Here is a 19,128-nt window from a genome sequence, read left to right as displayed (position 1 = left end):
GTAGCGACCCCGTAATCAGAAGGTTGCTGGTTCGAATCCCAATCCGCCAAGGTGCCACTGAGCAAAGCACCTGTCATGGCTGCCCACTGCTCACCAAGGGTGACAGTTAAAAGCAGAGGACACATTTTGTTGTTCCACCGTGTGCTGTGTTGCATTGTATCACAATCACTTCACTTTACATATGATAGCCAGTACTAAGAGTTAAAATGTGGTCCATTGTATGAATATTTTAATAAGGCCTGATGCACTATTCAATATAACCTATATAAACTGAACTTTGAATGTGTGGGTTATGATAATAATTTGCCTTGAATGTCATTGAAATTTTACATCATGAGAGGTAACCGTGATAATACTCCACATTATCTGAGTATTCAGTGCAAACATTACAGAATGTTTTCAGCATTTTGGTTTCATTTTACAGTGAATCATCATTTGGAACTTCATTTTAAAATTGAATTAAACCAAAACCAAACTTAAAAAAAGCCTAATATTCCATTGTGTGTTAAATGAAAGTCAGGAGCTCTAACATCATTCCACATATTTTTTTTTATTTATGAAATTCATACAAATATATTTACCAATCAATGGATGTCTCAGTCCCTAACCTCAACAAATACAACTAAAACCAAAAGCTGGTTATGGTTTGGTTGTAAGAGTAAAAATAGAACAGACAAAGCTGGTAAAGCAACTAAACAGCTGTTTTTGTATAATTATTATAATGTATTAAAATAGCAAAGTCTGCATTCATAAAGATGTGTAAAACAATAATTCACCAAAATAATTATAATTTAAAGGCTAGAAACAAGTGGCAATATGTTTTTTTCCCCTCCATATTAAGCAATAAGTTAAAAAACAAAGACAATATTTAAGCAGGTATGAAATATGAAACATTCTGAATACCCTGGTCAGGCTTCAATTATTAAAAAGTGCACACAAGTAGCATAAAATGTTGAAAACTTGATACTGCTGTGATAAAAAAATAATGCTGTTCTGGTTTATATATTATGATAGACACATTTGGCACTAAAAGAAAATGGTTTAAAACCACAGACCGAGTTCTGCAGAGCGCTGTTACAGGTGGAGAAGTAGAGGGATCCCACTGGAGCCGAGGGTCGCTCGGTGCTGCTGTACTATTATGTTGACTATGACCCTGACTGCAGCATCAACGTCATCATCTCAACCTACGTCTCTTCACCACTATCGTGCCGGCCACAATGTCATACACAGTTCTGTTGTGCTGAAAGAACAGCAGCGTGATGAAAGCTGGGAAGAAGAAGGCAATGGAGAAGTTCTTGTTCAAGGCTCGCACTGTGGACCTGGAAGTGAACAGGCATCAGAATTTCATCTTTATTTATCATACTTGAAGCAACCAGCTTATGGCAGGGGGTTCTTACGCTGAGAGAGAAACATTAGATGCTGGCACAACCAACACTCGATTTGGTCGCACCAGTACAGAAGTGTCGCATGTAATGACGCGAAGGCCAAGGAGGAACTTTCCTGGAGTGGCTCCACCTGCTCCCCAAATACATACGATCTGAGAAAAGTAAGGAGGAATGGAGCAAGATTTAGTAAATGGCAACATTCATCTTGCATATTGAAAACTCCATGAAAACTCCAGTTTGTTTGGGTAAAATGAGGGTAAAATCACAGAAATATGGCAGTAAAGTTACAGGTGAAATGGCATTCTTATAGAACTCATAATTACAGGATAACAGGAATATCTGGCCTGAGTACATACAAGATTTGATAAAGTACAATAAAATGTAAGCCAGAAAGGACTCACATATACATGTTTAAAATATGCTAGCTTTGTGGAAAACAAAACTGAAACAGCTGAGGTCTGACCTCATAAAAGCAAACCAGTATCCTGTACACAAGCGCCACCAGCATCATCTTCTGAAGCTCCTCCATGGACGTATCTTCATCAATCTCTTCAACAATGAAATGCATTGCAAATTTGGATATGTCCCTAAATGCGACAATGGAAGGAAAAATTGGGGCATGTTACTGCACGCATCATTCGCCGATCTGTAAAACGGCACTTCTGAGTTTTTAGTAATTCTTAACAACTCACTTCATTCCACTAAGATGCATTATGCTAAGAATAATGGTCGCCTTTATAAAGAAAAGAATGAAGAAGTCCACCATCTCAGCCATGAATCTCTGGATGGGAGAGGGTATGGCATATTCCCGACCTGAACAGATAAAATATTTCAAAACGTTTCAACAGTGAATGATCTTATATCCTACTGGCCGCCCGTGGTAGACCACAAAATCCATGCCAGACGGTACGATTCGTTAAGGTTTATAACAGGTTTATTTTTTTTTCTGATCCTTCAATCAGCCACATTTTATATTGGCTCAGTGACGGGTCATCCCAAAAACCTGCCCCCCACCCCGGTTTATAAGGTACTGTCAAATAAAACAGGTACATGTGTTTGCTGATCTTTATCTGACTTGATTTCTGGACATCCTGCACTTTTGGGGACTCATTTCCCGGCTGATTGAAAAACCGGCACACATTTTACAGGATTCACCACACGGTGCCGCAGTAAACTACCCAATTACACACTAAACCGTGTAGTGGTTCATTACACCGTGTTACACGACACTGCCAGGTACCATGTACAATCTGCACCCGATTACAATCAGGTACCAAGTGTTATCATAATCAGAACGTTCACGGTTCAAATCCCGAACCGCCAAAGGTGCCACCGGACAAAGCACCGTCCCCACACACTGCTCCCCGGGCACCGGTCATGGCTGCCCACTGCTTTTAACCATCACAAGGGTGACGGTTAAAAGCAGAGGACACATTTCGTTGTGTCACCGTGTATCACAATGACACCACGTACTATGGTCAAATTACCAATGCTGCTCTGGCTCAAAACGTGGCCCTGGCATGGATGTGTCAATGAGGCATTAAGTAGCGAACTACAATTATTTAATATACACCGAACCTGGCTGTTGCGCATTGCCATTCTGTTGCTGCTGCTGCTGCTGTACAGATCCTGCTGCTGTGACAGCTCCACTTGTGTTCACACCAGCCTGCTCAGTCTGACTAATTTGTCCCGTGGCCGACGGATAAAAATACGGGGGCGCCAGGACGGATGACGCGCCCGGGGATCCGCTTGTCGTCTGGGGTAGCGGGAGGCAAGGCGGACAAGAAAACGCCAGCAGCGACACCCAGTTCTGCCAGTTCAGGTAGCCGACATGGTACTGCCACATCCATTCCTGCAGCTTCTGGCAGTATTCCGAGGTGCTGGTGTCGGCGGCACGTCCCTGGCCGCGGCTTGACCCGCCCGCGGTCTTCTTCCCCTCCTCCATGTTCCCGGTTTCCTCCTCGCCGCTCAGCATTTTGTCATTTACAGATGCTTTTCCTTTCCCATTGGGGTTCTCCTCGGAATCCGCCATGATTAAGGAGACTCCGTCTCTCAGAGTGCTCGGCCCGTGTGACGTAAAAAAGCCTGTAGCGCCACCTGCTGCTCTGGAAGAAGACGGCATGCTGCGGCTCGATTCAGCAATGACAGTTCATGTTGCAGTCGCTAGATGGCGACAAACCTCTATTGCTATGGCGCAGTGTCAACAGGGCTGTCACCAACATTGCTCTGCAGATTCTTGGATCCCATTGATCCTTCACCATATTTCAAGCGATGACAGCACTTGTTATGGGGCAGTGGTGGCCTAATCAGAAGGTTGCCGGTTCGAATCCCAATCCGCCTAGGCGCCACTGAGCAAAGCGCCGTCCCCACACACTGCTCCCTGAGCGCCTGTCACGGCTGCCCACTGCTCACCAAGGGTAATGGTTAAAAGCAGAGGAAACATTTCATTGTGTGCACAGTGTGCTGTGGTGCGTATCACAATGACAATCACTTCACTTTCTTCTTCTCTTTCTTCACTTGCATACAGGTAGCTTATCAGTGATGGATGTTTCACTGCATTCACTTTCATCTAAAAAATTTATCAAAATTAGTTTTTTCAAAAGTATTTTTTTTCACTAAAGGCCTTGTATCAGAAACAGCTCTTGCGTGTACTACACGACAACAACGAGTTCTAGATTTTTCTAGGTTGTGCTCTGTGGATATTTATTGGGAAAGCAGAGATATTGTTCAACCAGCTCAATGATTTTCTGTTGGTTTCAGCATATTTTATCTACTGCTGTGCTTTGAAATATTACATAAAAAAATTACTTGTGGATGTTGGGATAGGATGGGTAAGACAGTAGGGTGATGCATTGAAAAGAAAGATTAGAACTTTTACATTTAAAGCAAGTTTAGGCAACTGTGCCATTCAACATGTTTTATTATGAAGCTGTTTTTCAATAGTTCTGTGAGGTCAGTGGTAAACGTACTAAATAATGTTCTTACTTACATATTACTTAGATTATATAGATTAAATTAAGGTCAAACATAATGCTTAAAGAATGATGTTGAAATAATGCATAATATTAATATAATACATCATGGTCATTACTGTGTAATTACAATACATTTCATGGCTTTACTGTAATGGGCCTGGTTGAGTCTCTGCCCTGTGTGACCTGGGATGGCCTTCGGCAGCTGTGACCCTGAGTAACAGGACTAAGCAGGGGAGTGAGTGGTTTAAAGACATTAAAGACAGTTGTGTCTGTGTGATTACAATAAATTTAGTGGTTTAGTGTGAATCAAAATATCCTGCAAAATGTAAATGTTACTGTTATATAACAGATAGAAAATCCGGTTGCACAATTTCTTATTAAATTTGATTCTGTCTGAGCTTGCTCCCGTCTTTCCAAATGAATGTGTTACGAGCAACCATAGATCTCACTGGAATTTAGAGGGAAATATTTACATGTGGCAACTCCTGCTGCTGACTGACACCGTGGCTTTATTGTCATGCTTAATCAGAGCAAACCACCTCAGACTGTGATACGATTCAAAATGTACCTTCTGTAACACATTGAACTGAAATAGAAGGCTCTAAAGTATAGAACGTTCATTAAAATAATCACCCAGTTAGAGTAGAACGAGACCCAATTTGACCATAATGAAACAATTTTGATAAAGTAAATTCTGCAAACCTACTTTTTTTAACAGGGCACTTTCAAATCAACAATATACATGAAAACGTACATTATTTCTCATCACTCTAGAACCTTGGTTCTCAAATTGTATTGCGCAGGCTCCTTCAAGGGGCACAATAAAAAGAGCTGAGGTCTCTTTTTTTAAAAAAGATGAATAAAGATAACAATAAAAAAAAAAAACATATGTACAAATAAATTCTTAATCACAAATGTTTTTTCTTGAGAAAAACATTTATCCTCCTTTTTTTACGATCTGTGACAAGTTTTATTCATGTTAGGAATAAAAGTGCTACCCATGTTCAAATCTCACTTACTACCATTGTGTCCCTGAGCAAGACACTTAACCCTAAATTGCTCCAGGGGAAATGTCCCTGTAACTACTGATGTAAGTCGTTTGTTAAATGCTGTAAATTTAAATACTATGTCCTACTATGACATAGTATAGTTTTTGGGGCAGTGGTGTCCTAGCGGGGGCAGTGGTGACCTGGCGGTTAAGGAAGTGGCCCTGTAATCAGAAGGTTGCCGGTTCGAATCCTGATCTGCCAAGGTGCCACTGAGCAAAGCACCGTCCCCACACACTGCTCCCCGGGCGCCTGTCACGGCTGCCCACTGCTCACCAAGGGTGATGGTTTAAATTCAGAGGACACATTTCACTGTGTGCACCGTGTGCTGTGCTGCTGTGTATCACAATGACAATCACTTCACTTCACTTTCACTACTATGTCATATGTCAAAAGCGAGGACGTTTTTAAACGAGCCTATAATTTGGACCAGTGCTGGGATTTGTGATCTAAGCGATGCTTGGCGATTTATTTCACATTCGTCTGGTGCGTTTGAAGCGCTTTGTTGAATAATTTCGTGGAGGAGCAGTTTTGCGTGGCCACGCCTTCCAATTACGCGTGAATGGGCGCCGCTCAAGCCCCGCCCCGCGCGGAAATGACGAGGACCAATGAAACGCGCCGACGCGCCGAGGAAGCGCGTCACTCCGGCAGCCGACCTGCTGCTGGCGCTGCTGCCTCTCGGCAGGCTGGAAGGCGACAGTGCCCGAGCGGAGCCTGGGGTCAGCGGGCACCGGCCTGTCGCGCTCCTGTCGTGCCGTAACGCGTCCCCTCAGCGCTCATGGGTGCGGCGGAAGCGGCGCGCGTCCCGGCGGGAGAGCAGGAGCCGCGGGAGGAATTCCGGAGGCTGTCGCGACTTCTCTGAACACGCCGGACCCGCGTAGGGCACCGACGCCAGGAAACTTTCTGAAGCCGAGTCCGCTCGGAGGAGGAGGAAGAGGGGCAGCCCTCTCCACGTTTCTTCACGGTAACCCTCAACATGCGAGTTTGGTAAAGGGCTTTAGTAGACGACGCCTGTGCCCGATCCCGGGTCCGATGACTGAGCACGACGCAGGCTGGGCTGGTGCCACGGACCGGGACCCCCATGCACTGGCCTGGCGGACGGGACCTGAAGAGGGTGGCAGAAGGGGAAGGATGGTGCAGCTCTCCCGGCCTGGCTGGTGAGGAGGGGCAGAGCTCGGGGCTTTTTGGATTCCTCAGTGAAAGCCTCGGCCCGAATCGAAGGACCCATGCAGGCCAAAAAACGGTATTTAATCCTGTTCTCTCTCGGCACGTGCATGGTCCTGCTCGCCTACTGTGGATGGATCCAGTTCCCGGCGCTTGGGAAGAAGTGGTGGCTCGGCCGCGTCCGGCAAGCGAGCGCACGCTGGCCCCACTTCTCTGACTCCTTAGACACCTTCGTTCCCCGGGATCAGGACGCGCGGGATCATCTCCTCTTCCCCGCAGCGTCCCGGGAGAACAGGGACGGCAGCGCCGATGTTTTCCAGGGCAGGCGGTGCCGGATGGAGACGTGCTTTGACTTCTCTGCGTGCAAGAAGCACGGATTCAAAGTGTACGTCTACCCTCACCAGAAGGGCGAGAAGGTCTCGGAAAGTTACCAGACCGTCCTCTCGGCCATAGAGAGATCGAGGTTCTACACTTCGGACCCAACTCAGGCCTGCTTGTTTGTCTTGGGCCTGGACACTCTGGACCGGGACCGTCTGTCCCCTCACTATGTCCACAATCTCAAGACGAAGCTGCAGAAGCTGCCCTTTTGGAACAAAGGCAGGAATCACCTGCTGTTTAACCTGTACTCGGGGACGTGGCCGGACTACACCGAGGACCTGGGCTTTGATGTCGGTCAGGCCATGTTGGCCAAAGCCAGCATCGGTGACGAGAACTTCCGGCCCACCTTTGACGTGTCCATTCCCCTGTTCTCTAAGGATCACCCAAGAAGAGGAGGGCCAAGGGGGTTTCTAAAGTACAACACCATCCCTCCTTTCAGGAAGTATTTATTGGTATTTAAAGGTAAAAGGTACTTGACGGGGATCGGGTCGGACACTAGGAACTCGCTGCATCACGTGCACAACGCGGACGACGTGGTGCTGCTCACTACATGCAAGCATGGCAAAGACTGGCAGAAGCACAAAGACCGGCGCTGCGACATCGACAACGCGGAGTATGAAAGGTAGGGGCGCCTTCGCCTGCCACTCCGTTTAACAGCGAGACACAGTGCAGGCATGTGGGTGACACCAGGCGATCAATAACGTATCGATATATTGATATGTTGATCATTTAACAGAGAAATGTGCAATAAATTATGATCAAATTAAGCTTTTTTTTAAATGACATGGCACTTTAAGACACTTTTTTTTTCCACTTTCCAGCTTTAAAGATCCTGATTATATTGTCAGTCCGATTGATCGGCAGGTATCACATAAACGGTATTATCAAATCATGGTATCATGGTTATGTTCATTTCAGATTCAACACAAGGGTTATTGTTTCAGATAAAAAAAGAAGGCGAAAAGCATACTTATTTTTTTTATATTATTTTTATTTTGTAATATTTGAGTTTTCTTTTTATTTCTCAGCAAATGTTTATCATTTTCTTTCTAGTAATATTTGAAGTATACAATAATTACATCTGTATCATAGTGATACATCTTATCAAATGATAATCATCTAGCAATTGCCTGATGTGATATATTAGCCGTAAACAATAGCTTGAAACAATGAAATGTAAAGATGTTCATATTTAATTCATATTAGGGTATTTTGATATTTTCCTCTTCGCTATTAGGGAACTAATACACAGTATTGATAATGCGGAAAGGTCTAACATTATAGCTGCTAAACGGAACCTTTTCCAGACGTCAGGCAGTCCGCTGCACCCCAGCATCAGTCTGTGGGTGCTCCGCGTGGGACGTCCCCGAAAGTGACTTGTTAGCACCTGGAGCTGCGTTTCTACGCCGCGTGTAATTACCACCCGTAATAAGCATGTCTGCGTCTTCAGATTATACAGGGAGGGAGGCTGACGGATTGTAGGGCCTGGCGGCGGAAGCAGCGTAAAAATGTTTATGGCGGTGCAAATGTTGAACCGTGGCCGGGAGCCGATGCTGTCGGGCCGCGGTGACCTCCATCTACTGGCCGACGGTCCCGTTTACCGGCACTCGGCGCTGCTGTTTGCTGCGAGGCCGCGCACAGCAGAGTCATTTCCCCGCTCTTAACAAACCGTCGCTTGTACTGGAGCTCTGTGGCCCTCGGGTCAGCGCCGCGTTTTCCCTGGCGACTGCGCCGCGTTGGGCGCAACAGACCCAGAGCTCGGAAGGATTAATGGAAACAATAGTCCTGGTGCCAGCAGGGAAATAGACCTCCGTCCTGTTTGCACAGTCGTTTCCCAGACCCCACTCCATTGCCCAAGAATGCCTGTGTCCTGAGTGACCCCTGCGGTGGCGTGGCAGCCTGACCTCTCCTTTAACCTCTTTGTTGAAGCTTTGCCTGCTCATCACCATAGCAATGCACATTATCTGCTTGGGGCAAAAATTCCCCCCCTTTGTTTTGTTGGGGGTATGAAGAAATGAAGCCGTCTGATCAGAAGTAGGAGACTTACAGTCTGGTGGTTGTGAGGGATTCGTTTTGGCGGTGGGAGGAAACCGGGGTGCCCAGAGGAAACCAACGCAGGGAGAGCATGCAAAAGCCGCACACACAAAGCAAAGAGCAAGATTCGAGCCATGACCTCGGAGGTGTGAGGCCGTCACACTACATGTGTGCAAATAATATTCATCTTATTGGAAATAATTACTGGCAAACAAAGTGGACTTGGTCTACTTTTTGCATGTTGCTGGAAGAGGAGGAAGTTGCTAATCTTTGCCTCTTTTCAACTGTCACTATTTAATTAATTGCTTTCTCACTTCTAACACAGTACATATATTTTAGTCACCAATTTACTGTTATTGCAAGAAAGGGTGTAATTATGTCATAAAACTTTATGGTGAAGCAGTAATTATTGGAGAAAATTAAATGCATGTGCCTGAAATGCCTGAACCATTTATAAGCCCAGCTTGAACTTGCCTCTGTTTGGTAACCCGTGCGGAAGTTAAAAAGACGAGTGACCTTTCTCCCACTCGAGGTTTCCTGCTACATGTGTCCAACCGGATATTCATGTGACTTCTGTCCCCGTGTTCATCCTCGCCTTCAATCAATGCTGGCATTTTCAAGGGCTGGAGACACATGCTTTCAAAAACCGGTTCCATGGTTCAATACAGCATCAAATTAAAATGGAAACCAACATTTTAAAGATCAGATATGTGAAATGTAACTTGTTATTTTTTATTTCTTTGTAATGAGGTACAAAAAAAACAGAACTTCTCCAGTAAATCACAGTTTAATTCCATCCTGCAGTCGTAATCTGTACAATCCACTTGGGCCCTAGTTCATTCTGAACTCGATTAGCAACAGTATCTGCTTGATTTAATGAAATAGTAAAGCGCATTCTATATTTTAAATCCAAATGAATAAATTCCGAGTGTTTGGGAGCGGCGAAAAGCAAACTCCACAGTGCTCTCCGCTCCCCAACAATTGGAATATATATATATATATACATACACACACACACACACACACACAGCAGACCCTACCTAAATACAAGGAGCATGATTCATTATTAGAAGAACGCTCTTCGTGAACGTGCTGGTGTTCGTGGTGTAGAAATGGAGGCCAGGCCGTGAGTAAAGGGTTTATTCGGGCCTGAGAATATAATCACTTCCTCGCCTCCTCCTTGTCCCTCAGCCTTCAGTCAGTGTTGGAGCTGATTTGGTGTTTGTGTTTGATGCGGGAGCGGGTGCCATGGTTCTTGGGTTCGGGAAATCCCGCCGCTTCACAGAAAGCTTTCGAGTTATTTAGCCGTGGGCTGATTCACGCTCGCGCGCAGAAAACAGCGAGCGTTGCGGGTGTACGGCTCAGTTTTACTTTTCGAACTACAACAAACCTGTTTCGTGGTGGAATAAAGGATTCTGTCTAAGATACGGGGTCGTTGTGTTGGTTGGTGATGAAAGCAGTTTCTTCTTCTACTGTTGGATGGACAGCACTGTACCTGAGAAGACAAATAAATCAGTGTTCGTCTGCTTGACCGTGCTGAATGTCCTTCATGGAGAATGTATAGATTTGAAACCACAGCACGGACTTGTTCAGCATCATACCTGCAGCACAGAGTCATCACAACACACAAAAACTCATCCCTCCAGTTCCCCAGTGCCAACCCTCACGTCGCTCCAGGCCAAGTTTGTTCCTTTGTCACAGGTTTACAGATTCTTCTTAAATGTCACAGTGGCTGATCAGGATGTGCTTTTAAAACGTTCAAACGTCCACCTCTGCTGGGTTAATACATTTTTGAAAAAGATGTTTACTATAACTGATAGCTCATGAAAATTGGTAATCTATTATCTTGAACTATTTAAAATATTACGCATGATCAATCAGACCAGTGTTCACTGTATAGAAATGTCCAGACTCTGAAAATGATCTTCGTTTAATCGTTCAGTCCTTGAATGTAATAAGTCCTGAATGTTAAGTTCTCGCTGTGGGTAGCTTGAGTGCAGTTGTCATTACAGAAGAGCTGCAGATTTCTAGTCTGTGTTTGTGGTTAATGTGTCGTTCTTAATGTCACTGCCCATGTATTGTATTTTTCTAAATGTCCTAAATCGTGCATAGACTCACATGATCATGTGTATGGGGCCTGTGTAACATTGGTAATAATATTAACGTAATATTCTTTTATGATTAACCCCCTACAATCTAAGCAAGTAACCCTTTACATGGTGGACTCTTCTACCGAACCTGCGATTGAGAACTTACTTAACCCTATGTGGTTCAAAAAATCTGAAACTTATAGCAGCGAGGCAGATATTATTTTAAATCCTTTTGCTATGTCGCCTTTTAATAGAATCACTGCATATGGAGGATTATTCCATCAGCCTTGCTATTTGATGCTTCAGGGCTCTAGAAACAAGAGGGATTCGTGGTTGACCCAAGAATATAAATATACTGCTATATTCTACTGTATTGTCTTTGCCTTCAAAAAAAGAAACCGAGGAATTGTAGTTACACAGTCATAATCACTGATCCAGGTGTGTGTGTGTGAGAGAGAGAGAGAGAGAGAGAGAGAGACAAAAACACCTGTTGGTTCCCTTTCTATTCTCTCTGCCATCTACTTTCACTGCTACCAACAATTACCCATCTATGGGAGCTGAGTGATGGAGAGACGCGCGCTGGGGCTTAGGCAGTGCCTGGGATTAAAACCGCTCTATAAATACATCTCACAGGCTAACGTCAGCCCGGTTTTACATCACAGGCTGCATGTGTTTTTCGCCTCTCTCGTTTGGCAGTGGCTCTTAATTAGAAACGTGCTGCGGCCTCTCGGTTTTGCACTGCCATTTGATCCCTGCTGGCTACTGCAGATAAATTCCCTTTTTCCTTGGCTGTGCGTCTGGAACAGAGAATTGGGGTTTGTCGGGGCTCGAGGCCAGGAAGTGGAGCCGGAACGCTGACAGTGCCACTCAACTGCTCTGACTCACAAAGTTGATTGGTTTTCAGCTACAAAAGTCATTTGTCCGCGTTTTGTAACAGAGACTGTGGTGGCTATATCGGTGTCATTCAAAATCCTGATTCTGGTTTTAATATTGAATGTTTTAGATTTTACATGCATACTCTGCTTTTACATACCCTATGCTTGTATTTATATAAAATTAGATAGTGGAATAACACCAGCATAGATACATGAATGCATGATTTCCATGCTGCCATTTTGCATCAGTACCTTCACCATCTATGATTTTATCATGTTGATATCTTCATGTCTTACTCATGATAAGTAGCCTGCTTTGCCTTTACATTTTGTTTCAGCATTCTTTATGGCAAATGGCGTATTGATACCATTGATGGTCATTTAGAATATTCCGGTAGTCAGCTGACATCATTTTATTGCCGCGTAGTGTTGCTGAACCCAGACCTGAACAACTGAAGCAACCCCAGATCACACCGCCACCACAGGCTTGCACTTTCACTATGAGGTCCATTTTTTACAGTTTCACTTCATCAAATGTGATCTGCAGTCATAGCAATTCAATGATTGTGCTACCAGTCAAAAGTTTGAATGTATAATAATAATAATAATAATAAGGGGTGGTAGTAGCCTAGTGGGTAACACACTCGCCTATGAACCAGAAGACCCGGGTTCGAATCCCACTTACTACCATTGTGTCCCTGAGCAAGACACTTAACCCTAAATTGCTCCAGGGAGACTGTCCCTGTAATAGTGATTGTAAGTCGCTCTGGATAAGGGCGTCTGATAAATGCTGTAAATGTAAATGTAAATGTAAATGTAATAATAAAGTGAAGTAATTGTCACATGTGATACACAGCAGCACAGCACACGGTGCACACAGTGAAATTTGTCCTCTGCATTTAACCCATCACCCTGAGGGAGCAGTGGGCAGCCATGACAGGCGCCCAGGGAGCAGTGTGTGGGGACGGTGCTTTGCTCAGTGGCACCTCAGTGGCACCTTGGCGGATCGGGATTCGAACCAGCAACCTTCTGTTTACGGGGCCGCTTCCTTAACCGCTAGTCCACCACTGCCCCTACCTACCTATTTGCATTTTTTTACATTATAGGACAAAACCAAAGACATAGAACTATGAAATAGTGAGACTATGTAATAAACAAAAATATCAAACAAGGAAAAAGTTGAGCATTTCAGACTCTCCAAAGCTTCTCTCAACAACCTTAAGTTAGGTTTTCAAATAGTCTTAAAGATTTATACTGGTCAATTATCATTCATTCATAAAGCGGCTTTAGATGATGAAACTAGAGAACAAAGCAGCCATAAAGGTGAAAAAAGGCGACTCATAAAACATTCTTCAAAACGGCCTCCATCTTAGTCTCCATATTCGCCACAGAGAAGCATCTGGTAGTGTATTCTATACTACATTTTAATATCTAAACACTAAAGCAGTGTCTTTATACCATACTTGCCCATATCCCTTGACCGCTATGATGCCTGTTTGCGGAGAGCGACCCTTTGCTCTGTCTGACACTAATAACACAGAAGGCCAGAGGTGTAGCGGTGCGGTGGATTACATTGCTCTCCCACGCTCACTGTGATGTGTGTGCCTTGGTCAGGCTTGGGCTTGCCTGTCTGGAGAAAGTACCGTGGAGAGCTGTGGAACTGAGGAGCCATCACTCTGGGGTTCGTAACAACACTCGAAACCCTCAGATGTTTATCATGAACTTGACAACGGCGTGCATTGGGTTCGTGTGTGGTGTGTGTCACACTGACAGTGCAATTAGGAAATTTTTACCTTCAGTTTCACCCTCTATTGGCACTAATGCCTGATGCATGTGTCATTAGAGGTTTACACTAATGTGAGACCATAATTAATTATAACAGGTTTCGCTTGTAGGACTGTAGTGAGATCTGTGGTTTAAAATGTATTCACACTTTTCACAGAACAACCCCCCTCCTTTTGTGTGCCAATCGATTGCAGGAAGTTGTCATAAACCAAGGGCTACTTTATCATTCGCAGAACTGGCATTTCTTTGGAACAATAGGAGGAAACTGGATTCCCCGGAGGAACCTCAAATGCGAACTTTATGCAGAGTTTATTGTGCCCGGCAGTGAAAACCTTTCTCAGTCATCTCGTCAGACATCATTTTTTAGTATTCACAATCAATATATATGATTTCAATCTGTCTTCTGGTTTTTGTTTTGCTGTTTAATTATCTCACAGCATGATCACAACCTTTGCAAATTTTCAGACATCAAAATATGACACTAGCTATATAATATTCTGATTGGATAATATTTAGCTATGGAGGAAATAATTGCTGCCTTGTTCACTCATACTCCAACGCTTAATTACTTTAGTAAGTAGCCTTACTGGTTATACAGAATTTCAGGGAACTTACTGAACACTTCGTGGCCCATGACATAAACATTTTTGTTTGCAGCTTCCTTAATTCCTGTCATTCTACAATCTCGCAAGGAAACTGAAAATCTATAAGTCAGAGTGTGAGTCTCAGTGGTACACGCACTCCAAGCTTTCTTAAAAGTGGGGATTAAAACCCCGACCATACTTATTTTAGTATTTTATTACTATTGTTCAGAAAGTTTCAGAATAAATTGTGATAAAATATGTCCCTCAGATTCCTGATTTGAACACACATAATCCTGTTCGCCCACCGTTATCAGACCTCTTCGCTATTTTGAATAAGCACTATTACAAATAGCAAAGACTGCTGTTCTTGGTCAAGGCTCACCAAAACTGTTAGCGTTATCTCCTACATCTTGCTCTCCAAGTGTTTAAAGTACTGTTACGGATATCCTTGTCCTGGGCCGACTGTGCCCCGTGCTGGATGATATGAGCATGGGGTGTGGTTGTTGGTGTGACAGTGACAACGTTGGTAATGCATTGGGTTTGGGAGTGTGTGTGGAGGGGATTCAGACCTTCATCTTAAACCTATGTAATAACTTGCTTCCTGGCCATGACAAGGCTGCCACAATTACCCACTTGTACAATGAAACATGTTTTGAAAAGCTACAAGGAGAATTAAGAAGAGTTAAGACTCCTGGCAAATCCTGTGCTTTATAATCCACCATTGCCTTAGCACATCTCTCTATGTCTGTCTCAGTGGCCCGGCCCGAGCCCACGGATTACACACGATATTAATCTGCCCGGGTAGTGCTGGTTGACTGGGGCCAGCAGTCATATTGGGCTTGGGAAAGACTACAATAAGGCATGTTATTAAAATCAATCCATTAAGCATATCTGCTTCTCACAGGCACGTTCTGTTATCGAGGCCTGACTTTTTGGTTCCTTCCTTTGTTCGATATCTGCGTGTATGTGGGAACGTGGCTTTTCACTGGACCGCAAATGGGCGGAACTGCTTCCTAGCCAAGGATTAAGCCAAATCCTGCAATAATTGACTATTTTAGAAGGGTTTCTGTCATAAACTTTGCTCTACTTATTGCTGGTCTGAGGAAGGTGCCCTTTGATTCTGCTATGCATTCTACCATGCACTCTTACAGGAGCATTAGTTAGAGCAAATTAATGTACAGATTAATAATGCAAAGATTGCTTTTTCCTGTAAGTAACATTCAACGGGCAACTTATTCACTTCGGATGCTCTAAAATAGACAGATTCGCAGAATTGATCAAACCTTGAAGCAGTAACAACATATTTACCCTGGAAAAGCTCCCAATGCGCACCACAGTTTTGTTGCTTTGGCGGTAGCAGGCAGATTGGAGACAGGTTCAGGAGTCTGTGGCATGAAAAATCTGCTGTTGACGTGACAATGTTCTGACACCCGTGCACAACAACGTTATCGCTTGCTTTCCGTCTAGGATTCATCTCTCGAGATAAGCTGCACTGGTGGCAACTCTTGCTACCACTCAGATGGCCATGTTATCACTCATCTGATTTTGTTGCATTGCAATTATTTTTTATTTATTCTACAGCATGGTGGTTGCTGCTATAATACTACTAATAAATCTAATAATGCAAAGAAGAAGAATCCATCCTTGTATTATAGTTAAATTATTTTTTTTTTTACTTTATTTCTTCTGGGTTTCTCTGCTGTATGTGCTTTGATGGTATGGTGATGCCCGAAGTACCCTGGTCCTTATAAGATGTCAGACTTTTTTTTTTTCCTGTGTGGTTTCTCTGCATTAAAGACTTCACTGTCTTGGCTGCCATCCACTTGATGGGAATGTGTCTGAATACCTGAGATTGTGTTTCTCCTCTCTGGAGAACGTTACCTCTCTCGGATCCATCTTCTGCTAAAACCTGTCTGGACACTGCCCAACCCAACCCAGTTGCACCGACCCATCTGAAAGTTTTTTTTTCTCCTTGTTATTGTTTTCAACCTCAGCAGGGCGGGCGCTGTATATTCACATAGCAGGAATTGATATTGTGATATATGATCAATATGCTGGTATCCACTATCACTGATTCAAGGTCTTAGTTGAATGCTTAAAATTGTGTGACATCTCAAAGAGAAAAAACTGTGCTGCAGTAGTGTGAAAATTTCATTTTATGATCAAATTCTCTGTATCATAGTGAATATCAGTATTGTTATATTATTATGTAGCATGTCAGTTTGTGATCCCACCCCATAATACATTACATGCAAAACATTCAGCTGAATTGAAAACTTTAAATATTCTGAAGACGCAGTGTTATAGATCAAAATGGCTAAAAGTTAAATTTTTATTTTTGGCTAGTTAAAAGTTCATTTGGCATGAGAGGTTTGGCCTGAAATGAGACCTCCATGCAGGCATGCAGCACCTGGCGTCCCAGCAGGAGACAGAGGCTCTCTGTTGGATGAGAGCAGCTTTATAACATGCCGCAGTCACCCTGTCACGCCGGTGAAACTTTTGACTTCCCTGTGCAAATCCATAACCTCAGACCTCACTTGGAAATTTACTCTTTCATCCATCCCGCTGTTAAACTAATTACCTACCCGCAGTGCTGGCATGGGAAGGCATTAACCAGGACTATTTGGCAAGATTTACGTTGTAATGTGGACTCCAGGGCTTTGGGGATAATGCTGGGAAGAGTATGCATGTGAGATTGTCTAAAGAAATTAGTGCAAGACTCATTATCTTCACAGATGAATTCTAATGCTGTTTTAAGAATTATTTAGAAAACGATTCTAATGTGTGAATGCCTGTGTTTACCATTTTATTTATGTGTTTGTGTGTGTGCGCATGTGTGTTTCTTAGCTACTTCCCCACTGGTTTTCGGCAGGGAATTTGCATGTGGGTGCACGGCAAAGTGAGCGCTGGCTTATGAAACATCCCTCAAGGCTTGTTACACTTCCCTCTGCAGTAAGCCATTGTTCCAATCATGCATCACCTCCCCGGGTGACCTCTTTGTGACCCTGTGGGAATTAGGGGAAGTGAATGGGAATAGATTCTTGGACGTATTTTTGCCCTCCCTTGTCTCTCCAACCCACCCTTGCAGCAGGTAGTCGATACAAGTGTTCCATTCACTGCTGTCAAACTGTGAGCTGCATTAGTGGACACTCTGAAGCCATTCTTTTAAAAGGGCTCTAAGTCTGCGCCAGTCTATAGCTCTCAAAGGTATGTGATCTGACTGCTGGGCAGTTTCTCTAGCATTGCCCATCCTTGTGGTGATTTTATCAGGGCCCACGTCTCTTTGTCATGCGACTTCTTGTTGTTATAAATAATATAAGTGAGTAGTGCTTAAATAACAGCAGTCATGATGATCTGGTGATGCAAGACACTACTTGGAGAGGCTATGTACATGTAGGACTTTGAAATATTCAATTGGGAGTGTAAACATGCATAAAACGGTCAAATTGAGTATGGTATTATCACCCAAACACTTGTTTTCATACATATTGACCATTTACCAGAAAACCATTATGAAAACGGTACACAAAAATGAAAATAATTTTTAATTAAGAAGGATTTAATTGAAAGCACTATGTCAACTCACCAAGGTCTTTCTTTTAGTGTTTCAATACATAGTTCCCATCCAGAGGTAGCCAATATCATGGGCCAGTTGGTGTTACTCATTACGCATTTAAACGAATGTAAGGTATACCCAGTGAAATCTAGCTTAAATTAGCTTTCTTAGCATTTCTTCGTTTTTCCTTACTTGCTACCATAAGCTTCCCACAGTTCTCCACTGAGCACCCGGTGACCCTTCTGGCTCAGGATCACACACATTCCTGATGTGTAATTATCTGCTCAATGTAATGTATCTCTTTCAGGAAGTAGCACCAGTTTTCAGCTGCATAGTTGGGAGTTTTGTTAAAGAACTGTTCTCTTTATACAAAAAATCTCCCTTTTATCTGATTACTTATTAATACCAGGAAAAAATGGTCAGTATTGAACAATTCTCAGGCCACTGAGGAGGCATGGGCCATACATCAGAGAAGATGAAAGTTCTGCTGCTGAGCCTGGCCTGTTTGCAAGCACATTATTCTTCTAAAATGAGTGGAGAGTCACCTCATCAATAAAATTCCATATAATTAAACAACTAAACAAATAAATGAATTAAATCACGAGTGACTGAGGGAAACAAGTGATTGGAGAAACCTTCAAGTCAGAGTCAGATGGAATGTGAATCCTTTGTGCCGTAATTAGATAAATTAACCCGAGGTCACATGGAACTGAGATGCTGCGAGAGACTCTTCTCTGAACTGCCCTGAATCTTTCATGAAGCCCCCTTTGAACTCCTACAGCAAACAAGAAACCTGGGACTTCGCGGCAGTGATGTGGAAAAGTCTTTGAAATGGAGAAATTGCAGGATTTGATTCATGGGGAATGTGTAGAATCACATTAAGATTCTGCCTTGTGTTCATTTGTGATGTCAATCTTCCTTGGTATTTAACAACCTAAAGAGAAACCTAAAGAATCTCTGCAGGAAACCAAGAAAATTAGGGTTAGAAAACATGTTTCTCAAGACCGTTTAAGCCTGGAAATTCCACAGGAAATACCCACAGTCACTGAGGGATGGGTGAACAAACAGGAACAAATCCTGCACTAGTGGTGACTGGAGCTTTCCATGAAACCTTCCAAACTCCCCATCCACCATGATGAAAAGATGCTCCAGCTCATAGATATTTTAACCAAAATATATCTAACCAAACCAATGTCAATTTAACCAAATGGATCAATGCAGCGGCAGACCTTCTAAAGTTGGACAGTGGCACCCTC

The 19,128-nt window shown here is 43.5% G+C and overlaps 2 protein-coding genes across 2 annotated transcripts in view; one reads left to right on the top strand and one right to left on the bottom strand.

Annotated features, from left to right (window-relative positions):
- Positions 1–548: 548 nt before the first annotated feature.
- fam8a1b (family with sequence similarity 8 member A1b) lies at positions 549–3,450 on the bottom strand. Its single transcript, XM_028980949.1, has 5 exons — positions 2,964–3,450; positions 2,078–2,198; positions 1,849–1,972; positions 1,398–1,537; positions 549–1,319 (listed from the first exon to the last, which is right to left on the bottom strand). The coding sequence occupies exons 1-5, from the start codon at positions 3,415–3,417 to the stop codon at positions 1,175–1,177; spliced, it is 984 nt and encodes a 327-aa protein (XP_028836782.1). The 5' UTR covers positions 3,418–3,450; the 3' UTR covers positions 549–1,174.
- Positions 3,451–6,045: 2,595 nt separating this feature from the next.
- The window catches only part of LOC114790931 (exostosin-1a-like), a 28,548-nt gene continuing 15,465 nt past the window's right edge, over positions 6,046–19,128 (top strand). The window contains exon 1 of the mRNA XM_028981371.1: positions 6,046–7,570. Within this exon, the coding sequence (XP_028837204.1) occupies positions 6,633–7,570 (938 nt within the window). The 5' untranslated portion in view covers positions 6,046–6,632. The remainder of the gene's footprint in view (positions 7,571–19,128) is intronic.

This window comes from Denticeps clupeoides, chromosome 5 (assembly GCF_900700375.1).
Source record: "Denticeps clupeoides chromosome 5, fDenClu1.1, whole genome shotgun sequence".
Classification (NCBI taxonomy): Eukaryota; Metazoa; Chordata; class Actinopteri; order Clupeiformes; family Denticipitidae; genus Denticeps; species Denticeps clupeoides.
Note: the sequence above shows the minus strand (reverse complement) of the source record. Positions and strands in the feature narration are given on the sequence as shown.